At 35.4% G+C, this 27,808-nt stretch overlaps 2 protein-coding genes and 2 long non-coding RNA genes across 4 annotated transcripts in view; 3 read left to right on the forward strand and 1 right to left on the reverse strand.

Moving 5' to 3' along the window:
• Positions 1–27,808, forward strand: part of LOC126380190 (uncharacterized) — a 67,913-nt gene that overhangs the window by 22,481 nt on the left and 17,624 nt on the right. The gene's annotated exons all lie outside the window — the stretch shown is intronic.
• Positions 18,012–19,943, forward strand: LOC126380146 (myb-related transcription factor, partner of profilin-like). The gene is made up of 4 exons (XM_050029404.1): positions 18,012–18,547; positions 18,706–18,779; positions 18,860–18,990; positions 19,098–19,943. Exons 1-4 carry the CDS (start codon positions 18,365–18,367, stop codon positions 19,613–19,615), a joined length of 906 nt encoding a protein of 301 aa, XP_049885361.1. The 5' UTR covers positions 18,012–18,364; the 3' UTR covers positions 19,616–19,943.
• Positions 19,698–21,183, reverse strand: LOC126380144 (putative nuclease HARBI1). Its single transcript, XM_050029402.1, has 3 exons — positions 20,965–21,183; positions 20,584–20,877; positions 19,698–20,514 (listed from the first exon to the last, which is right to left on the reverse strand). Exons 1-3 carry the CDS (start codon positions 21,085–21,087, stop codon positions 20,008–20,010), a joined length of 924 nt encoding a protein of 307 aa, XP_049885359.1. The 5' UTR covers positions 21,088–21,183; the 3' UTR covers positions 19,698–20,007.
• LOC126380175 (uncharacterized) lies at positions 25,266–27,196 on the forward strand. The gene is made up of 3 exons (XR_007568433.1): positions 25,266–25,501; positions 25,594–25,827; positions 26,138–27,196. It is a non-coding gene; the product is annotated as an uncharacterized LOC126380175 (long non-coding RNA).

Below are 27,808 nucleotides of genomic sequence, written 5' to 3' on the forward strand. Positions count from 1 at the left end.
GAAAAACAAACTTTTGTATGGCGGCCATCTTGTTTTTCCGCCATTTTGATTTTTTTTCACCGACAATAGAATTTGACCAAGATTTAAATAGGTTTTGCGAAAAAAGAATCGTTCCAGGTATAATAGTTGCACCAGACTGTAGGGCGTCTCCCTGATGCGGAGCAGTTTTCCAAGATTTCGGATTTTTCCCATACTCACCGGGAGGTCCCGATCACACCCCCCATACATCATTTTGACCCCCCGACGCTCCTTCTGGGAGAACAATTATGTCAGTGAGTCAGTCAGTCAGTCAGTCAGTGGGTCTCCAGCTATATATAATATGACTAGATGGTGCTAAGTGCGCTCGCTGCTAAAGCAGCTTCGCGGGCGTTGTATGTGGATTGACGTGTTCGTATAGTTTGTTTCGCATCACAGATTTGTAAGAACTATTAAGACAGACACAAAAAGAAATAAAAAAAATGTGTAGGATATTGTTGGTTTATTTTATGTTATCAAAAAATAAAAATATAACATTATTTTCTCTCTCTCTCCCTTGCATTGTTCCCATATGGTGGTGGGGTCTTTTTTCCGAGTCTTTTCCTTCCACTTCGCGCTGTTGGATGTATCGTCTGCGGAAACATTGCAGGAACAAAGATCTTCTTTGATGACATCTGCTTCTTTGCCTTCTGTATTTCCTGTTAAAAATAAATTAATATTAATTTATTTATAATAACGTATAGATATAATATCCTTTTCTTAGTCGATAGCGATACGTTTTTGCCAAAGTGGTCGTGGTCGTCATGTAACGTACCTAAATTCTTGTCACTATTGATTGCTGGCTGTCACACTGCTGCATTCATTGAAGAAGCTACCGACATCAGGCTTGGTTGATATAATACTATTGTATTAATAATCTCCTACGCAGTTCTTTGCCTTCTGCATTTCCTATAAATAAAATATATATTAAATATTATATAATAATTTCTTTTCCTTGGTCGATAGCGATACGTCTTTGCCAAAATAGTCGTGGTCGTCATGTAACGTACCTCGATATCTTGTAACTTTTGATTGCTGGCTGTCACACTGCTGCGTGCATTGAAGGACTTCAGGCTTGGTCGATTTTATTCCATTGCAATCATAATCTCCTACACAGTTTATTACACTCTGCATTTCCTGTGAATAAAATATATATTACATTTTTTTTCCTTAGTCTATAGCGATACGTTTATGCCAAAGTGGTCGTGATCGTCATGTAACGTACCTCGACATCTTGTTACTTTTGATTGCTGGCTGTCACACTGCTGCATTCTTTGAATGAGCGGCCAACATCAGGCTTGGTTTATATAATACTATTGTATTAATGATCTCCTATGCAGTTTTTTGCCTTCTGCATTTCCTGTAAATAAAATATATAATTTATTTTCCTTAGTCGATAGCGATACGTTTTTGCTAAAATAGTCGTGGTCGTCATGAAACGTACCTCGATATCTTGTTACTTTTGATTGCTGGCTGTCACACTGCTACATTCATTGAAGGAGCTGGCAACATCAGGTTTGGTTTATATAATACTTTTGTATTAATGATCTCCTACGCAGTTTTTTGCCTTCTGCATTTCCTGTAAATAAAATATATAATTTATTTTCCTTAGTCGATAGCGATACGTTTTTGCCAAAATAGTCGTGGTCGTCATGAAACGTACCTCGATATCTTCTTGTAACTTTTGATTGTTGGCTGTCACACTGCTGCATTCATTGAAGGGGCTGCTGACTTCAGGCTTGGTCGATTTTATTCTATTGCAATCATGAACTCCTACACAGTTTATTGCCATCTGCATTTCCTGTAAATAAAATATATATTATATTTTTTTTCCTTAGTCTATAGCGATACGTTTTTGCCAAAATAGTCGTGGTCGTCATGAAACGTACCTCGATATCTTGTAACTTTTGATTGCTGGCTGTCACACTGCTGCATTCATTGAAGGGGCTGCTGACTTCAGGCTTGGTCGATTTTATTCTATTGCAATCATGAACTCCTACACAGTTTATTGCCATCTGCATTTCCTGTAAATAAAATATATATTATTTTTTTTCCTTAGTCTATAGCGATACGTTTTTGCCAAAGTGGTCGTGATCGTCATTTAACGTACCTCGATATCTTGTTACTTTTGATTGCTAGCTGTCACACTGCTGCATTCATTGAAATAGCGGCCAACATCAGGCTTGGTAGTACTATTGTATTAAAATCTCCTACGCAGTTTTTAGCATTGTGCATTTCCTGTTAAAAAAAAATAATGTTAATTTATATATATTAACTTTTATTTATAAATATATACATATATATATTAGGTGATTTCCAAACTACCCAGGAGGTACACCCAGTAGCTCGCTTTTTTTCATGTGGTTCCCCCGCTAATCGAGGCCGCATCCACCTACTTATATGAGAAGTAGGTTCTATCTAATGAGTTAGCAATAGTCATTCAATAAGCAGAGAAATGTGAAAGAAAAAGCAATTTTTAGCTAAGGAATTTAAAATAAAAAGCAATTTTCAGCAATTAGCATGCAATAAGCAAAGCAATTACTCAGTAATTGTCAAACATAAGCGAGTTGTATAATTTAAAGATATTATTGACAATAACAAACACGTACCGAGTTTGTTAATACTTACATTGAGTTATCATCGCTAAGTTGACCAAATTATTAGTACAGGTTATCACATTCACTAAATGAAAATATGTGTTTTTATCAATTGTAACAATGCTTGCATGACCTAACCAACCGTTGGTGTTGTGGACGCCAATCTTCAAGAGACAAGTGGACGGGTGTGAGGAAAACTGGCAAGATGAACACGTCGGTGTGGGTGCGACTGGTGCACGGGAGAGAAGTGGAGCTAGTTGGCAGATGGAATTAGGCATCACTCTCTTGCTTCAGTTAAGTTCCACTCAGATCAGGTGGGTTGTCGCATGGATGAACATCGCATGGGTTGGAGTAATTCGGAGTAGAACTGTCCATGTTGTTCCCTTCATCGTAGGCACTTCAGTGGACTGTGGATCGATCAACAATAGTTACGTGAGTTGGCTGTCAAACCGATATGACGTGCCAGCCGAATCTAGCGACCAGGTATGCAGGGGATGGAGGTATCCTGTGGAGTAATCATATCAGCAAAGGTGAAAATGTCGATTGGGAGTGAAATGGAGGGAGAAGGAGAGCTGCAGTCAGCGGTCACGATCTTGCTGTAGATAGACTACATGCTCAGTTTACGTGTAGTTGTAACTGTTCGAAGTTAATTGAAAACGATCGATATGCAAATTCCTGTTTAATGAAACAAGTAATAAATGAACAGGCAGGTGTTTTTTCGGTATTTAAACGCTAAGACCGTTGTTTGTTTATTGATTAGCAGTGGTATGATGAATTCTTGGATACTGAAGAATGCTAATAAGTTAAGTATTTAAAACAAAATCACATTCAGAAGCATTAAAAACACATTAAATTAAAGAACGAAATAATACCATATGAAATATTATTTAATATAATATAAAGGATGGAAAGAAGAAATGACAAGAATGCTATTTAGCGTGACATGGCTCTAACCACATTCACTGGAAAACATAAAACAATATAAAACCTAAGTTTAAGTTTAGCTCATACACGATATTATGTTTTTTGAGGAACCGTCTCATGCGAAACAGTGTTCTATTGAAAAGTATTGTAAGAAGAAATGCAAAGAACACCATTTAGCGTGACATAGCTCTAACCAGATCCACTGGAAAACATAAAACCATGTAAAACCCTAAGTTTTAGTTTAGCTCATACACGATATTATGTTTTTTGAGGAACCGTCTCATGCGAAACAGTGTTCTATTGAAAAGTATTGTAAGAAGAAATGCAAAGAACACCATTTAGCGTGACATAGCTCTAACCAGATCCACTGGAAAACATAAAACCATATAAAACCTTAGTTTTTGTTTAGCTCATACACGATATTATGTTTTTTGAGGAACCGTTTCATGCGAAACAGTGTTCTATTGAAAAGTATTGTAAGAAGAAATGCAAAGAACACCATTTAGCGTGACATAGCTCTAACCAGATCCACTGGAAAACATAAAACCATATAAAACCTAAGTTTTTGTTTAGCTCATACACGATATTATGTTTTTTGAGGAACCGTCTCATGCGAAACAGTGTTCTATTGAAAAGTATTGTAAGAAGAAATGCAAAGAACACCATTTAGCGTGACATAGCTCTAACCAGATCCACTGGAAAACATAAAACCATGTAAAACCCTAAGTTTTAGTTTAGCTCATACACGACATTATGTTTTTTGAGGAACCGTCTCATGCGAAACAGTGTTCTATTGAAAAGTATTGTAAGAAGAAATGCAAAGAACACCATTTAGCGTGACATAGCTCTAACCAGATCCACTGGAAAACATAAAACCATGTAAAACCCTAAGTTTTAGTTTAGCTCATACACGATATTATGTTTTTTGAGGAACCGTCTCATGCGAAACAGTGTTCTATTGAAAAGTATTGTAAGAAGAAATGCAAAGAACACCATTTAGCGTGACATAGCTCTAACCAGATCCACTGGAAAACATAAAACCATATAAAACCTAAGTTTTTGTTTAGCTCATACACGATATTATGTTTTTTGAGGAACCGTCTCATGCGAAACAGTGTTCTATTGAAAAGTATTGTAAGAAGAAATGCAAAGAACACCATTTAGCGTGACATAGCTCTAACCAGATCCACTGGAAAACATAAAACCATATAAAACCTAAGTTTTTGTTTAGCTCATACACGATATTATGTTTTTTGAGGAACCGTCTCATGCGAAACAGTGTTCTATTGAAAAGTATTGTAAGAAGAAATGCAAAGAACACCATTTAGCGTGACATAGCTCTAACCAGATCCACTGGAAAACATAAAACCATGTAAAACCCTAAGTTTTAGTTTAGCTCATACACGACATTATGTTTTTTGAGGAACCGTCTCATGCGAAACAGTGTTCTATTGAAAAGTATTGTAAGAAGAAATGCAAAGAACACCATTTAGCGTGACATAGCTCTAACCAGATCCACTGGAAAACATAAAACCATATAAAACCTAAGTTTTTGTTTAGCTCATACACGATATTATGTTTTTTGAGGAACCGTCTCATGCGAAACAGTGTTCTATTGAAAAGTATTGTAAGAAGAAATGCAAAGAACACCATTTAGCGTGACATAGCTCTAACCAGATCCACTGGAAAACATAAAAAACCATATAAAACCTAAGTTTTTGTTTAGCTCATACACGATATTATGTTTTTTGAGGAACCGTCTCATGCGAAACAGTGTTCTATTGAAAAGTATTGTAAGAAGAAATGCAAAGAACACCATTTAGCGTGACATAGCTCTAACCAGATCCACTGGAAAACATAAAACCATATAAAACCTAAGTTTTAGTTTAGCTCATACACGATATTATGTTTTTTGAGGAACCGTCTCATGCGAAACAGTGTTCTATTGAAAAGTATTGTAAGAAGAAATGCAAAGAACACCATTTAGCGTGACATAGCTCTAACCAGATCCACTGGAAAACATAAAACCATATAAAACCTAAGTTTTTGTTTAGCTCATACACGATATTATGTTTTTTGAGGAACCGTCTCATGCGAAACAGTGTTCTATTGAAAAGTATTGTAAGAAGAAATGCAAAGAACACCATTTAGCGTGACATAGCTCTAACCAGATCCACTGGAAAACATAAAACCATGTAAAACCTAAGTTTTTGTTTAGCTCATACACGATATTATGTTTTTTGAGGAACCGTCTCATGCGAAACAGTGTTCTATTGAAAAGTATTGTAAGAAGAAATGCAAAGAACACCATTTAGCGTGACATAGCTCTAACCAGATCCACTGGAAAACATAAAACCATGTAAAACCCTAAGTTTTAGTTTAGCTCATACACGATATTATGTTTTTTGAGGAACCGTCTCATGCGAAACAGTGTTCTATTGAAAAGTATTGTAAGAAGAAATGCAAAGAACACCATTTAGCGTGACATAGCTCTAACCAGATCCACTGGAAAACATAAAACCATATAAAACCTAAGTTTTAGTTTAGCTCATACACGATATTATGTTTTTTGAGGAACCGTCTCATGCGAAACAGTGTTCTATTGAAAAGTATTGTAAGAAGAAATGCAAAGAACACCATTTAGCGTGACATAGCTCTAACCAGATCCACTGGAAAACATAAAACCATGTAAAACCCTAAGTTTTAGTTTAGCTCATACACGATATTATGTTTTTTGAGGAACCGTCTCATGCGAAACAGTGTTCTATTGAAAAGTATTGTAAGAAGAAATGCAAAGAACACAATTTAGCGTGACATAGCTCTAACCAGATCCACTGGAAAACATAAAACCATGTAAAACCCTAAGTTTTAGTTTAGCTCATACACGATATTATGTTTTTTGAGGAACCGTCTCATGCGAAACAGTGTTCTATTGAAAAGTATTGTAAGAAGAAATGCAAAGAACACCATTTAGCGTGACATAGCTCTAACCAGATCCACTGGAAAACATAAAACCATATAAAACCTAAGTTTTAGTTTAGCTCATACACGATATTATGTTTTTTGAGGAACCGTCTCATGCGAAACAGTATTCTATTGAAAAGTATTGTAAGAAGAAATGCAAAGAACACCATTTAGCGTGACATAGCTCTAACCAGATCCACTGGAAAACATAAAACCATATAAAACCTAAGTTTTTGTTTAGCTCATACACGATATTATGTTTTTTGAGGAACCGTCTCATGCGAAACAGTGTTCTATTGAAAAGTATTGTAAGAAGAAATGCAAAGAACACCATTTAGCGTGACATAGCTCTAACCAGATCCACTGGAAAACATAAAACCATATAAAACCTAAGTTTTAGTTTAGCTCATACACGATATTATGTTTTTTGAGGAACCGTCTCATGCGAAACAGTGTTCTATTGAAAAGTATTGTAAGAAGAAATGCAAAGAATACTATTTAGCGTGACATAGCTCTAACCAGATCCACTGGAAAACATAAAACCATGTAATCCCTAAGTTTTTATTCTGCACTTACTATGTATATTATATTATCATTGTATATTCATGGTAAGTTGGATTTACTGTAGGTGTATGCAAATTCATAACAAGCATAGTTGTTTGTTATTTGCGTCATTATAAGTAAATAAATAACGAATGTAGACTTAAAAAATAAAACGTAGGTAGTATGTTGGTTATGACTGTACACATATAAATTAAACTTAATGCGTAATAATATAGAAAATATGACTTGTTACTTTCATTTCTAATAACATTTGGTGTATTTGGTAACATTTAAAACTAAACAATTTTACCAGAATATATAAAATATGACTCGCTTTCAATTTTTTTAACTAAAGGTGTTTTCTTTTACCTTTCAATTTTTAAGTATTTTTTTTTGTTTTAGCCATATTTGATTTGAAAATTTGAATATCAAAGTTTCACGTTGTTAGGTAGTGCTTTCTTCTCCAATTATTGTTTTTCCAAGTAGTAGGTATTTTCTAGCAATTTCACTTTATTTAGCCTGTATACATGTATTAATTACTTTATGTATGTTTTTGTATCGATGAGTGATCATTCTTCTGTCAATACTGGTGAGACCCGCTTGTGGGAGGCCAGAAATTAACATGATCAAATTTGTTTTTGAATTTGCTTAGAATGGTATAGAACATTCATTGTTGATTATAGGCTTAATTATTTTTAAATACACCATTAAAGGTAAAGCATGGTCGTAAATAATATCCTCCTGCGGCTTAGATTTTCAAACACAACAGCGAAACAATGGGATTTGGTTTAAGGACTTTTTTCATGTTTAGCCCATCTGACAGTCGTCATATTTACCCATGTTTATGAATGAAATTGTTCGTCACTGCCGGATATAGGTAATTATTGACCTATTTTATTCCACAACACAATAAATAATGTTCTAAATAACACTTTTCATTTATATATTTGTAGCCACAAATCTGTGCAATTGATGATGCGTCTTTGCTGACACAATGACGATGACGATTCTTACACCATTGAATGCTAATGTATAATATTATACTGTACTGATTCGACGTACCATAACACATATTCTTTATTCTGTCCGTTCCATTACAGGACACGCGAGGTGTAGCGTTTATGTGTACTCATTAATCGATTTCCAGCTGGGCATTTGTTTAAATTTCTGAATCTTTCTTCGAGCAGACATTTGTAGTAATGTTATTTCTTAAAGTTTCCTTGATGATGAGTAAACAGGCACCCGGATAGTTTCCTTTCTTCCTTATATTTATTAATTAAGGCGTATATTTTTTTGTTAGTTTACTTAATTCTAACTTAAGTTCCTAATATACGCTAATTTGCAAATGGTAAATACATTAAAATGTATACACTACACATTACACAAATTTAATCGGTTATATAAACTTATTTTTCATTATACATTTATTTTCCTGAATTAATGTATGAAAATATCAAGTCGTTTGTGTTATAAAATAGCTAATCCAACTTACCATGAACATCGTATTTTTTTATTATTTTAGTAAATATATTTTGCTTACTGCTTAGTGAATGATAAAAATATAAGTGACTAAAATGACAAAGATAAATTTTACTTAATGTAAGTTAGGTATTGGGTAAAATGCTTTTGAATGATGATTTGTTAATAGTAAATATACTCGTAGAAGTATAATTACTGCATAACTTATTGCTTTAAGTTGAGAAAGTAGCACTTCGGAGAAAAATGTATCAATAAACATTATTGGTGTCTTCATCGAAATATTTTAGTATTAATTTATTGTTTATATACGCACTTAAATTTGGTAACAATATTATTTGAAAGGTGTTAGCGTTATAAAGTAAAAAATGAACATCAATAAATCATACGTTTGCTTACAAAAAACAAACAGTTTTAGCGCTTAAACACTGAAACAGAATTCTTTTCAAATAACTTCGAACAATTACCACTTTAATACACCTAAACTAAACATTGTCCATGTACAGCGAGATCCTGAATACTGATTACAGTTTCCGTACTCCCTCCTTTCCAGTCCTAAGCGACATTCAAACCTTCACTGACACGATCATTCCACAGGATACGTCCATCCCTTGTATCCCAGATCGCAAGAATCGGCTAGCACGGCATAGCAGCTTGACAGCTAAAACTCACGCAACCATTGTCGATCGACCTACAAAATCCACCGAAAATGCCTACGACGATGGGAACGACACCGACAGTTCTACTCCGGATCATTCCAACCTGCGACATTCATCCATATGACAGCTTACTTGATCTGAGTGGAACTCAGCTAAAGCAATCGAGTGATACCTGCCTCCATCTTCCAGCCAGCTCCACTTCACTCCCATGCACCGGTCGCACCCGCAGCCAAGTGTTCATCCTGCCAGTTCACTTCACGCCCGTTCTCTCGTCCCCTAAAGATGAGCCTCCACAGCGTTAACGGCTGGGAAGGGCATGCACACATTGCCAATTGATTAACACACATTTCAATTCAGTGATTGTGACTAATAAAATGGTAAACCTAGCTTTGAAATTCAATGTAACCATCATCAAATCGAGTGCAAGCTTGTTAAAGTCAGTTCTATCGTTAAATTATACGAAAAGAAGAAAAAAACAAGATAGAATGAATATAAATAATAATAAATAATTCGCAATATACGATAATTTCAACACATGATTTAACCGATCTAAAAAAAACCCAATAAGCTTAATAACAGAGATGAACTGTTCAGTCTTTTCAAGAAGTGCCACCCTAAATAAAGTTACGTTAAACTTAAAAGTTCTGATATGATAACGTTATTCGAAAAAGGTTGGTCATTTTCGATTCGGTGCCTGGGTAGTAATACTTTTATGTCACGTCTTTCGCGAACGCGTCCTAAAGCTACATACAGTTGACCGTGACTAAACATATCAGATCTAAGATCGACCCCAACGCGACTAATCGTTTGACCCTGGCTCTTGTGAATAGTCATTGCATAACACACCTGCAATGGAAATTGACGGCGACACATCTCGTAAGGGCTGTTATGTTCTATAGGCGCTTTAAAAAGAATTCGAGGGATCAAATAATCTCCTAGTTCACCTTGTTTCCGAACTTTAATAATATATGGAGATGTTTCAACAACTATTACTTTGGTGCCATTTACTAAGCCGTCCGCGAAACTAAGATTACGCGTGATTACACAAACACATTCTAATTTTAATTGCAAATCGAAATCTGGAACACCTTGTGGTCGAAGTGTATGTAAAAATTCGGGACTAAAATAAACTTGATCAGCGTTGTCGCTTAAAATTTTGTCTATGGCATAAAAATGTAATACTTCTCCTGGTAGTTTGTCTAAAATAACGGCATTAATTTCTCTAACTGCATCGTTACGGGTGCATAGAATCGCTCTGAAGGAGCATACGCCTGGCTCAGTAAGAGTAACTTCTGGGAATACAAAATCAATTAAATCTTCTAATTCAGTAACATAATCAATGGATTCAAGTTGGACTAATTGCAAATCATTATTATTTGTTTCTAATCTAAGAGTAGGTAATAAATTTGAACCCAGTTTTAAAAGAAAATCTGCATACTGTGCGTCATCCTTACATCTCTGTGAAGTTACCAAACTAAATTTTTTCAATTGTTTCCAAATAGGAGAAGTTTTTAGTGACGCGTTTAATATATCAAAATTCGTTCGTGCTTCTGGGACTACTGGAGGAATTTGACGAAAATCTCCTGCAAAAATAATTATTTTAGAACCAAAAATTTTGTCTGACCTCATCAAATCCTGCAATGATCTATTTAATAAATTTATAAGGTATTTATGAGCCATCGGCGCTTCATCATACACAATGAGATTAGAATTATAAATCAATTCAGCTCTTTGAGTACCATTTGAGATGTTCCAGTATCCGCTATCATCTAATAGATGTAAAGGAAATCTAAACAAGGAATGAGCCGTCATTCCGTTTGTGTAATTTTGAGCAGCAATTGCAGACGATGCACAGGTTAAAGCTATACCTTTAAGGTTACCGCGGATATATGCAGTTATGACCTTCAATAAAAGCGTTTTTCCGGTGCCGGCCGGACCATCGATAAAAATCGCACAGTTGTTGGATTCTCGGTAAACACTATCAACGCAAAGCTTTTCCACGTAATCGAATACGGCACGTTGATCGGGAGATAACTGTGGCAACCACTCTTCTACGTATGATTTCAAACTATCTAAATCATATTCAGTGCGTTCCCTATCTAACTCCGTTGACCTATAAATTACTTCCGGCAAACCTTGTTCTATTAACGAAGTTCCGTGTCTGCGTAGCATTCTATCTATTTGGATGAGGCACATGTTAAACGCGTTTTCTTCGTCATCTGGCACCCTATAAAGGAAATCTTCGGCCAATTGACGTTTATACGTGTTCCACAGTGACGCCACTGAGGCACCATTAACAGCCAGCGTCACAAAAAAGCTACGAAGTCGTGGTCCGGTTAAAAAAGTGGAAGCTTCTTCCATAGCCCGTTCATATTCGACTGAGTCGTCCGCAAGTCCTGCGAATTTGGCAGCTTCTTGAAAAGTTGTGCAATTTGGACCTCCAATTTGCAGTAAATCCGCGAAACTACGACAAGGGTAAACACTTAAAAGAAGTCTTAAAAAGAACTGTTCACCTCTGTTCGGCGCGACCCAAAATAGACGCGCGACGAGCTCACCCCGCATTCTCCGCGTAAGAAATTTGCCGTTCTGCATTTGCACCGCCTGAACTGTCTTTAAACATGGATCTTTCGCATGAATGTTATAAGTTTCAAAAAAGTCTAAGTAGGATACCCGATCAAACTCCTCAGTTAAAGGCCTACTGAAATAGTCTAAAAGATCTGAACCTGCATTATTAACTGCCTCGTTCGCGTGGCCAGGCTTAAAAAATACTGAATTTTGATCGGGCAAATGTACTGTTAACATTTTTACCGTAGGGTTCCTAGCTACAATATCAAATTCGAGAACACGCCACGCTGCTTCGCTAGAACTAATATATCGCTTAGTGACATATTGTTCGATTTCATCCTCACGATGTTCTTCATCAACAACGGCAATGCGGGCTTCATCAGGTCCTTTTGTCATATATTTAAACAAATACTTAATTATAGCACGCTGTGTGGACACTTCTAAATTTATGTGAGCATCATATTTTAGGAGAAGAGCAGGATTATAAGGAACGACCCATAAATCATTAACTATTACGTCTCTGCCGCGATATTTAATAATCGCCTGATTTTTACTATTACGATGTAAATGTATAAAACCTCTATCGTCACTGAAGGTGACTGGTGTTTCCTTTTTTGGAAAATATTTTAAACAGTTTTTTTTTTCACTATTCCAACACGGCAAATTAGTTCGGTAAGGAGGGCCGCATGGACCGTGTATCATGTGATCCATGACAACTTTGTATAATAAAGTTTGTGTTGGATCGGGTATGGTAGCACGAACAAACTTATCAATATCCGCACTTTCTACAGGTCCACCACCTTCCACTCTAAAAGCAATATGCGCATGTGGTAGTCCTCTTTTTTGGAACTCTATAACATGCATTATATAAACAATTTTTCCGAACCATTTACCCGATTTTAAATCTTTCAATAACTCTCCGAGTTTTAAGTTGAAAACTCGAGCACATGTTAGGGGGTCTTTTGGTCGACCTGATAATGTTGAATTTTTTATTTCAGGCCAGTTGGGGTTACAAGTTAAAGTTAAAAAATATGATGGTGGACCTAACCTGTTTACCATTGCTATAGCGTCCAGGTATTTCTTTTTCATGTACCGTGGACCCCCTGTGAATGAGCTAGGTAAATAAATTTTACCAGGTTCTACTCCACCTTCTCCTAAAATAAACTCGTCATTAATTAATTCTTGGAGTGGAGCTACTCTTAGCCTGTTTTGTTGTTTTGTTTGGCTATTTTTCAAAAACCGCAAGCGTTCTTCTAAAACTCTACAAAACATATCGACTAACCACTCTTCAGATAAACGACCAAATATGCTAAATCGCGATTCGGATAAAAGTAAACAACGGACATATTTAACCTGATTAAGCTTATTGCCCTTATTATCTCTCATATCTGGATGCCAACCAGTATTTCCGTGAGGATATAAGAGAGGATACTGGAAAGTCTCGTATAAGGAATCCATTATATCTATTGTTCGAGGCCTACCGTCTGCTATCTTTTTGACTACAATACAGCGTGGAGAAAATTCTTCGCGGTCTGTACTAATAATTGCGGCAATTTCTTGACCAATAGGTTGATCTCCGAGGATGTTACCGTGAGTCGCACGAGTAGTTTTTTCGAACTTCAAGAAAGCTTCTGATGATACCTCTAAACTTAATCTTCTAAAACAATTTATGTATGGATTAACTGTGTGCATGAAACCTGTAATCATTCGAACTACCGATTTATCTAAACTTAATTCGCCAGCTAAACTTTCTCTTTCGCTACTGTCATTTATGTAAAAATTTATATTATTCGGACTTTCATTGTAAGATAAATCAAAGATACGGTGGTAAATACGTCCTTGAATTTTTAGAAAAGATATACCTTCTGGATGATGGAAACCGTGGGAAACACCTAATGCCGAAAATGCAAAAATATTATTGTAAGCGCGTGGTCTATTTAAAAAAGCTGGATTTGTATAAAATTCTTCGTTTAAGGGGAGAAAATTCTGAACGTTATAGTCACCTGAATGACAACACCATTGCCGACGAGATTTCTCTTCTTCGAACAATGGAGCATTGCATTTTGGACATCTATATGTTTGCTCAGACAGAAGCGACGTGTTTTTAAAATTATATAAGCGAATAGTGCTGAGTTCATGTCCCTGTTTTTCACCTATTAAATTTTTTGAATATCTCAGCGGTGTTTCTATGTTACGACAATTTTCTGTATATCTTTGTGCTGCTTTTTTGTTAATTTCGGGGTGGAGCTCGTAATAACGTTGAACGGCTGCGCGATGAACGTCTGGGTTGTTCTCGTTATAACGTTGAACGGCCGCGCGATGAACGTCTGGGTTGTTCTCGTTATAACGTTGAACGGCCGCGCGATGAACGTCTGGATTGTTCTCGTTATAACGTTGAACGGCCGCGCGGTTTATGTCTGGATTGCGTTCGTTATACCGTTGAACGGCGGCGCGGTTAATGTCTGGATTGCGTTCGTTATACCGTTGAACGGCCTCGCGGTTAATGTCTGGATTGCGGTCGTTATACCGTTGAACTGCCTTGCGATTAACAGCGGGGTGTTTCGTTGTATATTTCCTTACAGCTTCGCGATGCGCATTTTCTTTATTCGGTTTTCGTCCACGTTTCTGTTTTTTGGGTCGGCCGCCTTTATTTTTAACGCATTGGTTTTGATTACCAATTCTTTCTAATAGGACAACTGGTTTTAAAATTGACAATTTCAAATCATTTGTAGTGTCATAAACATCTACAGGATTTGTATCAACTTTCAATTTACTATCTAAATTTTGCACAGAGGTTTTAATCGGGGTCAGTGTTGACTGATAGTTTATCAAAATAGAATCTAAAGTTTGATTCATATGTAATGGTGATGATATTAAATCTATTAAAATGGACTGTGACGTTTCGGAACTAACCTGGGTTTCATTTTGCCACATAAGGTCGTCATTTAATACTCTTAATCGAGTTAATGAGTATTCGGATCCGTCGTAAATTTCATTCGCGAGTAAAAGTTTTGCTAGCGCTTCGGTTGAATTACATTTAAATAAACGTGCTACGTAAGGACCGTCCTCTGGTTTGCCCCTTCCTATGTTAATGTTTTTGCTGTTAACCGCATGGCTGTTAAAGAAATAATATTCACCATTAAAGCGCCAAAAACTAAAAGTATAACCTTGACCCGTAAACAATATGCTATCCGTACTGTCGTTGTGATTTGAATTGTTTACATTATAAGCAAATTCTGAATCAACAGTATAGTCATTAGTATTAAAAAATACTCTGTTGTCCAAAATATTCTTTAACGTTAATAAACCTACGTCTTTATTCGCGGGAGTTGTAGGATACGTATTAGAAATGATCCAGTTGTCCTCCATGCTAACTATATTTACGACGTTACTCCCGACGCGAAGCTCATTGGGTAATTCATCTGGCATAAAATAACTGACACCCCTCTGAAGTAAATATTTTAACTGCATGTAAAGTGTATCCCCCATTTTTAAAATTTCATCAACTTCGGCAGTAGTGAAACATGCGCGATTATGGAATACAGAATAAATTGAAGCGCATGCTGAGATAACCGTACATTGCGAATTATTACCTTCATACACATCGGAGCCTTGGTGTGTTAGACCTAAGGAATTAGTAAACGTTAGATATTAATTTATTTAATAGATAAGGCAATACACCCTATTTTTGACATCCCTACTGTCTTTAGTAGGAAAAAAATAAGATAATTTTGATATATTCCATGCTATCTAAACAAAAATATGGTCCAATCTGGTTCTAGGTAATGGACATTTTTTTAAAAAACCATTTTAAACGCCTTAACCTCAGTGCGAACGTTAAACGTTAAAATTTGAGCAATGATTAGACTGTATCAATAATTTAAGGTGCTAATAATTAGGCAGTTTACCCTATATACTTAAAAATTAAAATATTATTTATCAATATTATCATCCCCCAATAATGTATTTTTTTAATAAAAAAATAATTCACAGATATAATTACAGGCAATGCAATAACTATTATATGACCATTAAATTACCTATTATTAAAAAAAGAAATAATAACCTACGCATATACAATTTCAGTCGGATCAATAAACCTAGGTAGTAATTTGTTTAAGCCTTACGTATAAAGATACACAATGCCGCCTTTACATTGTAAACGCAGGCTAAACCCTACAAGATTTATCAAAATAATGTACTATGTATTATACACATTAAAGAGGTCCACAGAAAACACCGCGATGGTATATGTGTATCTCTTATAGATATCTTTAGTATTCATCTACGGATGAATACGAGCTTATACTTGGAAGAGTTACAATCAAAAATTCAACAACTGGAACAAAAACTGGAAATAGCAGAGAATGAAATTGAGAATTTGGTATCTGAAAACTATGCACTTATAAATAAAAATTCTGACTATGAACTAAAAATTAAACAGCTAACGCAAATATGTAAAACTACACCAAGCCAAAGTGCGTCTAAGAAAAAACGTCAGACCCTTAGTCTAAATTGAATTTCTAGAGTTAGCTAACAACCAACCAATTGTTCCACCTATGATATGGAGTACCACGAAAGCGAAATTAACGCCAACTACTATAACGCCACTTATAGTAATTATATTTAAGTACCTACATAAGGTTAGATAAAATTAGATTTAATAAAAATAAAATAAATAGGTAAAAAGTAAATAAGTAAAATACACTACATAGTGTATGAATTTAGATATTCCAAAGATAGCAGTAAATCTCCATGGTAAGTATAGGGAAAGGGGAATTGTTTTACTCCAAATTTAACGTGTGCATGTCAAGAGCAGTAAAGAATAAATCAAAACTACTGGATCGATTTTAATCATTTTTGAGTGAGTGACATAGGCTATATATTTTATACCCATGCAAAGCCGGAGCGGGCGGCTATGTTTTTATATACAACGTTCACAGTTTTTCTGTAGTGTATTTAGTATAAGCATTGCACCCGAGCGAAACCGGGGCGGGTCGCTAGTGGTATATAAAATAAAAAACTTATGAAATACTGCCATAAGTCGTTAAGCCGTTGGTCCCGGCTATTAGCCGTAAAAACACCTTCACCAACCCGCAGTGGAGCAGCGTGGTGGAGTATGCTCCATACCCTCTCCGGTTGATTGAGAGGAGGCCTGTGCCCAGCAGTGGGACGTATATAGGCCATTTATGTTTATGTTATGTTATGGAATACTGAAACTATGAGCTTATGATTATCAAATATCATTCTAAGCAACTTTCTCGAAAAAATACATACTTAAGAGTATGCCTATTTCCCGTTGGGATAGGCAGAGACCACGCAATACCATTTACTACGATCCTGACACATCACTTTGCTTCGACCACTCTTATCAAAGTCTTAATGCACGCTCGCCGGTTCCCATTACTCTTGACCGTGGCTTTTCTTTAAATATCCTGGAATTAATCGAGGTATGTACTACCTAGGCCTTCCTCTTCCGATTCTACTAATTATACTACTAAATAAATCTTGTCTGTCCTACTAAATATCTAAGCATTCTTTTATCAATTCTCTTCACTATACATTTTCTTTCACAACAGTCCCTTATCACGCTATTTTATCATTCAAAGTCATTTCACTCATACTTCTCAACGTTGTCATTAGTATCCTTTTGACAGTTTTAATAAAAGATTAAGCAAATAATTACATAATTGTAACATAAATATTTAATTGAGGTAATAAACTAACTTTAAGTCCAATCTCATTCATATTCTCTCTCGTAATCTGTTTCCTGCCTACCCCAATGGGAAATAGGCGAGATATTATGTAGGTATGCAATGCAGCACTCTGTTTAGGAATATTTCGAAAATTTAATATAAAATAACAGTAAAACGTAATACCACAGTTTTTGTTCTTATTTTGATCTTGTTGCATCATAGTGTGAGATTATTTCAGAGTAATATAAGTGAAGTATGTATATTTGTCAAAATATAAAAAAAAAACCAGCCAAGTGCGATTTGGAATCGCGCACCTAAGGTTCCGTCCACAGATGTGATCAGTAAAAGAAAATTCTGATGGCGAAATCTAAGATATAATAATACGATTGGGTTGAACATCTCTCATCATCATCATCACACATCAAAAATAAAGAATAATATAATACCTTAGAATGGTCTGTCTCGTACTTATGCATTAGACGTGTATCTATACTACATACTTACATACACAGAATTTTCCTTTATTAACCTTTACTGTGGACGGAACCTTAGGTACATATACACATTAAGGCCCGTATTAATAGATCGATCTCAAACGTCATCTTAAGTGCGTCTCAGCTGAGATTGACTTGAGACGTGAGCAACGTCTTAAGTCTGTCACTAATTAATAAACATGACTTAAGCTCAACTCAGCTGAGATTGATCTCAAGTAGCAGTTGGAGACGAACTCATGTTTTTTTTTTAATTTCTTGGCTTAGTTACCAAACTTTCAAGTCCATTTCAATGAGTTGCGCGTGAATAGATGACTTTTTTGTTATTATTTTTAACCAACAAAACGCAGATGTAAGTTACCTACGGAAGCTAAACGCAACTGTCATTATTTGACAGGCCAGACCGATTTGTTTGAATATTTGAATTTTGTAAAATGGATAAGCGCCAGAAATTTACTTTTTCCTCTGCCGAAAAACAATTATTATTATCAATATTAAAAAAACATAGCCATATAATAGAAAATAAGCAGACGGACGGGGCCACACTTCGTATAAAAAATGAGTCGTGGAACTCCGTAACCCGGGAATTCAATGCAAGCCCGCTTACTACGCAACACGTAAGTTCCCAATTTATTTTGGTCATGAACACAGCTATATGATCTAGTAAATGATTGCAATTGAAAGCTGTGAAAATCATCTAACAGTAGTATGCTTTATCAATTTTAAATATACAAGGAATTTTCAACATATGATAATTTATTATTAATACTTTTAGGTCAAGCATCAGCAACTCCGCAAGCTGTGGCAAAACCTCAAGCAGCGTCAAAGGGATGCCTTGACCAAAGAAAGGTATAATAATAAATAAACTTGTCCCTTTTTTCTATCTTTTAATTTAATAGAAAAATACATGTATTTTCTTTCTTCCAAAGGCAACATCGGTTCGCCACAGGAGGAGGTCCTGCCACAGAGGACGCTGACATCGACCCCGATATCAGCCAAATTACATCGGCATTAATTGTTGGTCTGGATGATGTAATCGACAGTGACACCCTAGAATTAGGTACAGTTTGCAATATTTATATTATATACTGTAATGTTGATTCTATTCTTTTGAAATAGTAGTGATATAATTAATATTTAAATAAATACAAACTTTATTCTTTGCAGAGTATTCAACACAGCTTGATTTAACGGACTCCGACCCAGACAAGACCCAGACCCAGACAACCAAAATCCGACCACCGACTCCACCGCATCCACCCCAGACACCGACTCCATCACAATCACTCCAGACACCAACACTACCAGAATCACTCCATATACCGACTCCATCACAATCACTCCAGACACCAACACTACCAGAATCACTCCATACACCGACTCCATCACAATCACTCCAGACACCAACACTACCAGAATCACTCCATACACAGACTCCATCACAATCACTCCAGACACCGACTCCACCACAAGTATCACAACCGCTCCAGGCTCCAAACAGATCTTCTGCTACCATTCGTGGATCAATAGACGTTCTGCGTATGGAGTTTGAAGACAGACGAAGACGGAGTAATGAGCTACATGAGATGCAGAAAGCACTGCTGGCGGAGCAAATTAGGGAAGCTCGAGCCAAAGCAGAGTTGGCTGAATTTATTTTAAAAAAACAGAAATCAGGTGACATTTGAGATCGAAAAAATTCAAAAATTCCTAGTTGTAAATAAGAAGCTGAAGTTGTTGATTTTTTTAATAATAAGTATTTTTCAATAATTTTCTTTTCAATGTATCATTTTTTCTTATTATTTTATGTATATTTGTACGCCTGCATGCAGGCCGAACACATCACAGCATTGTTATTTGAATTATTTTGCCACCTTTTTTGTATTCTGTGTTCTCGCAAATAAATTGATTTGATTTGAAGTTGTTGGGAGGAGGCCTGTGCCCAGCAGTGGGACGTATATAGGCTATTTATGTTAAGTATGTAAATAAGAATTAAAGTATACATTTCTCAATAAATATCTTTTATTTATAAGTCTACTATTATAATAATTACTAATATTATAATATTTTCTCTAAAAAATTATGTAAAATAATTTGCAATAATAGAATTCCTGAGAACGAAACCAGATTCTGTATTCTGTAATTCATTAATGGGGTCTGCATTTCCTTCCTCTAGTGTAGGTGTAGACTCGGTCTCTTCTATATCATCGTTCAAGTGAATAGAGAGGTTGTGGAGCACTGCACAAGCCACTATTATATTGCTCACTGTAGTCAGCTTGTTTCCCATGCCTCTTTGTAGACATGGGAATCGTCTTTTCCAGATCCCAAATGTTCTTTCTACAATATTACGAGTTTTAATTTGTGCTCTATTGTAGCGTACTGTTGGCGCATCTTCAGGAGCTGGTCTTACAGGGGTTAACATAAATGTTAATGAGGGATAGCCATTGTCACCCACTAGTCTGCCATTCAATAAGTTTTGCCTGTATTTTGTGTACACTGAAGACATTTGGAAAATCCTTGAATCATGCATGCTGCCAGCCCATCTAGCTACAATGTCCAAAAATTCCATTCTTGGGCCAACTACTGCCTGTAAATTAATGTTTTTTTAGTCATCAAGTTAGAATGCATAATAAACGTTCCACAAGTACTTACATACCTGAACATTAATAGAAAAGTAAGATTTTCTATTACGATACACCTCATGATGTTGGCATTTTGGAGTGGACACTATCTTTATATGGGTGCAATCGATAGCGCCATCTATTCCTGGTAGACCAGGCCAGCGCCCATGTCTCCCCATTTCTTGGAATAGTTCCCTGTTTGCCATAGCTTCAGCTCCTTGCGGAAACTTGACATATTGCCGGATGAGTTTGGCCAGGAGTTTTGATACTTTGGTTATTATATTTGACGCGGTTGATTGCGATATTAATAATAAATCGCCGCATACAGTCTGAAATAACAAATACTTGTAGTATACGGATTAGGTATATTTATTTCACATATTATTATAACATTGACATGATTACAAATTACTGACCTGAAATGAGGAAGTGGCGTAAAATCTTAAAGTTAGCAGGACAGCTATTTCGGGAGCAATCGGTAGGCCTCTATTAGCGGGTTTTTGTAGATGGTTTCGTATGAGAGACACAATAAATAACATATAATCTTGTTGAAACCTGTATTTTTTCTTAAAATCACGGTCTTCGAATGGATTACTAGTATCTCTGATATACCGCTTAGGCAAACGATTCCGCGTAGGCCAAAATATATCGTCGTAATATTGGATATCAGCAATAACTTCGTTTATCGACATGCTCGACACACTGTTTTTTGCGTTGAAACTGCTACTCAAGTCGTGCTCGAGCCGCACTTGACTTTGACAGCTCAAAATACGCACTTGAGCTTCGTCTTGAGTGCCGAGTTTGGTTTATTAATATGAACGTTTTTGACAACTCTCAGCTGAGAGCGAGTGTGACATTAGTGAGTCAAGTCCAATTTATTAATAAGAACAGATACTTGAGATCAATCTTGAGTTGACACTCGGAACTTGAGATTGGTTTATTAATACGGGCCTAAATATAGTATAACATAGTATATATACCTACATTATTTTTTTACTATATCAGGGTTGTGGAGATATGGTATTTTTATGCACTCATTGCATTCGGCGTTTTCCATATCTTTAGGCAGCTGTAAAGTTGTTACTTTATTTTGCTTATTACTTTATAGCTCATCATCATCATCAGCCCACTAACGTCCCCACTGCTGGGGTACGGGCCTTCCCTATGGATGGGTAGGGAGATCGGGCCTTAAACCATTACGCGGGCCCAGTGCGGATTGATGGTTATTAACGACTGCTAATGCAGCCGGGACCAACGGCTTAAACGTGCCTTCCGAAGCACGGAGGAGCTCAAGATGAATTTTTTTTTGTGGTCACCCATCCTGTGACCGGCCTTTGCGAAAATTGCTTTACTTCAACAATCGCAGACCGAGCGCGTTAACCGCTGCGCCACCGAGCTCCTCAAATAACTCTTATAGCTATAACTTTATAACTATCACAAAAAATAATTAAAAAAAACTCAAACCGACTTCAAAATCTGTCGAATAAAAAGTAATAAATAATATTAAGTTAAATACCTACATTAAAATCAAAATTTTGAAAATACTTTTTATTTGTTTAAACTCGAGAGTGTGACTAATAATATACGCCCGTAACCAGGTACCTTCGTTAACAAAACACTGGAATATAACATACATACATACATATAAACAGCCTATATACGCCCCACTGTTGGGCACAGGCCTCCCCTCAATTAACCGGAGGGGGTATGGAGCATACTCCACCACGCTGCTCCACTGCGGGTTGGTGGAGGTGTTTTTACGGCTAATAGCCGGGACCAACAGCTTAACGTGCCCTCCGAAGCACAGAATCATCTTACTTTTTCGGACAATCAGGAATATAACATGTCTTATAATTTGTTTAATTTGTGTAGTGCCCGACACACCCTTGACCGTTTTCCAATTTTCTTTAAACCATTAGTAATCATTCATACTCACTTAAGCTGTAAGCCTCTATTAGTAGTCGAAACACAAGATTCCTAATTTTTAACTGTTTTTCAACCATAAGTTGGAAATTTCTAAACCAATTTTGATGAAACTTGCATTCTTTCCTATGTTGGACGATACTTAATCCCATAAACAAGCATTATTGCAATACGATTTGTAGTTACTAAGAAATGCATGGACAAACATACATCCATATATTTTGTTTTGAATACATATGGGTCCAATTGATAACCTTTTTTTTAAAGTCGATTAAAAAAAAGGTTTGTTTGTGGTCTACCTAGGTGAACTGACAAGGTGTACCAAAACCAACACAGGGTTTCCTTCAGTCCCTACCACATGGTCATCAAGATATATAACCATATTCAAAATTCAAAATATAGAAAACCTACATTCACTCTTTTACAGTAATTTAAGTTTCTTGTATGTAGACAAATGTTATTATACCTAGCATTCAATATTTTTTTTCAGATAAACTAAATATTAAAAAGCTTCAATATCTCTATCTCTATATTAGGTACTTACTTAATAACTTGTTTAATATAATTTTGTTATTATAAATAGCTGTTAAATAATTAAGTAGGTAACTTTGTAATAATTTTGTTACCTAATTACTTATTTCTATAATTCTTAGTTAGATAGTTAATATTTAATCATCATTATCACATATTTAGTTGACTTTTTCACGATTTTAGAGAAAGGTTTAGCTTTTCACTCAGAATATTAAGAGAGTGACTGCTATAGCATAGAATAAGTAATAATACTACGGTCATAGGTTAACTTATGTGTGTATTATAATTTGTTACAGACCTACTTATTACTTAAAGGTCATCTAATAAGTAATGTTACTGTTGTGCTACAACATGAGTTGCTGTCAAACCTGAATCACTCCGATTGTTATAATTCAAAAAGGATTCACTCTTATTATTATTATTTATTATCTACAGTCTTATGACTTCTCTGACCATCTAAATTTATCATAGGTTAACTAACTTACTTCATATAGGTACCTACCTACTTAAATATTCTAAAATATGAATAGTAATTACCTATCGCCTATTCTAGTCATACAGCATAAGTAGGGGCAATACAATCTAGGTACCTAATACCTGTTATTAAGTAAAGTTTTTTTCCACGGCTGATGTCAAGCGGCTAGCTATTTTAGACATAATGATCAATCGATCGTTTCGTAAAATGGATTTAACATAAAAAATGTGCATTAGATATTAAGCTCGTTAAAACCTAAATACTTACCGGCACCGACGCAGGTCGCAGCAGTCTCGTCATAGAGGCCCTGCTGCTCGTCGTCGACGCGACGGCGAAGCATTGTAGAGCACGATGGAATCTCAACGCTTGCACGCTTCATCTGTAAACAAACCACTTCTATACTATTTGTGTTTATCTAATACACAATAAAATAAGAATTATAGCTTTTAAGTAGATAGGTACTTACCTTTTAACGTTCTCACTTTCATTATGTGAAAAAGAGAATCAGTACCTACAGAAAGTTAAAGATCTTACAATTATAATACCTAATTATGTTTATATGGCTAACTTTTTTACGATTTCAAAGATTAGTACCTTATTATATACCTAAATATTTATAAATAATTGTTAAATTATTAATAACAAAATCGACTTACCTTTGGAAATCTTGAAATACAAGTGAAAAAACGCTTGTCACTTTTTCGCGCCAACGGTTTCGGTAGCGGTAGCGGTACTGAATTTACTTTTTTTTCCATGCGACTAACAAAGAAATACTGGCAAAGCAGATTCAAACAGCCAATATCGGAAAATATTGAGGTACTTATTTTTTTGACTTGGTCGCATAGATATCGATGGAATTAATAAATAAGCAACAAAATCTAATTTCGTTTTGTCACTTCAGTACCATTTAACTTTTTTAAATAAGCAACGGAGATTGAGTATTTTCATTAATTTTTCCGTGGTTTTTTGGCGGGAAAGTTGTTTTTTTTTTATTGAATAATCTAAATATTTAATACGAAGTGAAGAATTAATCGAAAAACAGATTCTCTTTAGTGTTGTTGTATCGGAAAAATATATAAATATAAAGTATAAATAAATATTCAATAAACAAAGTGGTACTATCTATTTTCGGTTCGTACCAAGAAGCGGCTTCATAACTCGAAAGTTTATGCGGACTTTTAATTCGTATCACAATAAGAGACATTCCAAGCTTCGTTCCCCAAAAAAATATAGATAGCTTTGTGTATCCATAGGCGATGGCGCCAAGGAAACCGGGTAATAATTTGAGTTTATGGCCCCAGGTAATTAGAAGATGAGGCTATATGGCATAATACCTTAGCGTAACCTGTGGATTCCATTGCCTACCGATTTGAAAAAATAAAAATACGTCTATTGTTTTTAACGAATTTAACGTAGTATATTTGGCTGTATGTGTTATGTTTCCTTTGCCTTATTTAATGATTCCAACTCCTACTTCTCCGTTTTTTGCGATACAAAAATAACCAAAAAAAAAATGAACGTAGTTGTTATTTTTTTTATCTTTTTGGCGGGAACGGGACAGTTGCTTTCTTCATTGAATAATCTAAATAATTAACACGAAGTGGAAGTGGTGTTTTGTGGTTAATGATCGCATTAAATTAGTCGTAAAACATTCGCGACAGTGTTATTATATCGGAATCTATTTTCGCTTCGTGCCAACAAGCCGCTTCATAACTCGAAAGTTTACGCAAAAAAAAAATACCTTAGACATGGCTGTATGGGCATAGTTACCTTTACCTTCGAGAAAAAAAAAAACCTTGTTATATTTTTCTTGATCTCGTTGCTGAAGTTCTCTTGATATTTTTCTGTGCTACTTATTTCCTATTTTGTTAGAATTTGTAGTTTACAAGTTCATTGAATCGAGCCGCACTTCCCCGTTTTTTGCGTCAACATTCTACTGTAAAAATTTCCAGAATCATTATGTGTTTTGGAAAGAGCTGATATGATAATAAGTTTGTCTATAATGTGCGTTGATAAATTGTAATGTAAGTAACATACAATCAAAAGACACTTTTAATTTGCCATACAACCATAAAGTTGAAGTTGACACTGTTATTATAAAGTTATTTATTTATAGGTGTTAGATGCTGATCGACTTTGTCATACTAACTCATACTCGTACTAAGAGATGCGAGCAACAATAACAAGTCTCCTGAAGAATGTTCCAGTCAAAGAGTTGGAAACAATTGTGACTGTATAAGTTGTGGAATATCTTTGAACAGGCACTCAAGAAGACAAAATCACAGGCCATAAGCTTATGGAAAAAAGTGATAAGTGGTATTATACAGAAAAACAAATATCTCCAAGACAGGTAATAAAATAATAAGGATTTTAATTTATGTCGTGCCATTTAAAAGTTATGTGTTTGAATCATAATTGCTATAAGGCAATAATTATGATTAAACATTGTTCTAATTTCAATTTAATGTTGGCAATGTTTAAATTCTATCCTTTCACATTAAATAATATTGTTACAATCATTAAATAATATTGTTACCTACAATCAGATATATTCTGCAATATATTATTGTATGTGTATGGAGCGCTTAATTTATATTTATTGGCTCCATAGGGACGGCAAAACTACAATTAATTTTTAGAACATTCATATTTGCTTTCAGATGCCTGATGGATGCTTGAATTAAAGATGGATGGTTGTTTGTGAGGAGGAGCTCGGTGGCGCAGCGGTTAACGCGCTCGGTCTGCGATTGTTGAAGTTAAGCAACTTTCGCAAAGGCCGGTCATAGGATGGGTGACCACAAAAAAAAAGTTTTCATCTCGAACTCCTCCGTGCTTCGGAAGGCACGTTAAGCCGTTGGTCCCGGCTGCATTAGCAGTCGTTAATAACCACCAATCCGCACTGGGCCCGCGTGGTGGTTTAAGGCCCGATCTCCCTATCCATCCATAGGGAAGGCCCGTGCCCCAGCAGTGGGGACGTTAATGGGCTGGTGATGATGATGATGGTTGTTTGCAGGATGAGCTCACATCGAAAGCATTAATATTTAGTGAACAGTAAAGCTGTGTTAAGTGTGCCATTGCATTGTATGTAGTTAGTAGCTATTTATGTTCATAGATGTTGTTAAACTACCTATGAGCTTAAATCACTTTATATTATCATATCATAACATAACATAACAAATACTTTTTTGCACAAACAGGAAAAAACAAAAGAGAAATAGAATTAGTACAATAGGCGGCCTTATCATTAAATAGATAAAAAAAAATACTATGTATTTTTAATGTTATTTTTAAGTTTTTATATACCTACTTACTAATAATGTAACCATACATCTCATCATCTCCTATTACATAGCTTGTGAGGTGGATGGCGAACCTCACCAACCCTGTTATAGGATTATTACTGAGCCACCCTGTTGTTACATAAACCAAGTCCCCTGACATGGTTTATGTAACAACTATGTATTTATATTAGTAAGTAGTAACTGGGACCAACAGCTTCACATGCCATCCAAAGGATCGCAAAGTAATTTTTGTGATATGTCAACACCGGGTTCGAACTTTGGATTGTGAGCCTGTCAGTCAACCACTCTGAATCGCAGAGAAGGGGAGGAAAGTAGTTGGTTAAGTTGATGTTTTATTAAACTATTTGATTAATTGTAGAAATATTTTGTATGAGTTGCACCTATGACATATTTTAAATATAATAATAAAACAAATTATTTCTAAAAATATGTCTTTTATTACTTTTTTAAACAAAATTGTTTCTTTTTAAAATTATCTTGAAAAATATAGAGTTTAATGATGTTGTTAAGTGCCATTTCTACTGATAGGATAACACAATCAGTGGTTTGACCAGTTGTTAGTTACATTTTGATGTAGGCACCTGCAGGTATTGAATTTATGACCTCTTGAGAATTTCCACATGAAACATCCTTTGGTAGTTTACTAATAAGGTACTTTCCAGGCTACATTCCCCAAAAAATATATAGATGGCGCTGTACAGAGGTGCGTTCGTTTAACCTTCCAATTTCATGGACAACACGCATGTATCTACTTGTTTTACCTTTGTTTTTGAGTATATATGATGACCCTTGTAATTACACCCAGGCACAACACATCTTCCACCTAATATTATTCTGATCAAAATAAAGAGAAGCAATATAGGTAAGTAGCAACACTATTCTATACCTACATATCTGATTCATATAACATTACATACCTCTGCCATCAAATTATATTTTTTCAATATAATTATTTACCGCAGCAAGAACAAAAGATAAAGATAATTTATTTGCTTAAACATGAGTAATTTAAATACAGATGACAATGTT

Source organism: Pectinophora gossypiella, chromosome Z (assembly GCF_024362695.1).
Source record: "Pectinophora gossypiella chromosome Z, ilPecGoss1.1, whole genome shotgun sequence".
In the NCBI taxonomy this organism is placed as follows: Eukaryota; Metazoa; Arthropoda; class Insecta; order Lepidoptera; family Gelechiidae; genus Pectinophora; species Pectinophora gossypiella.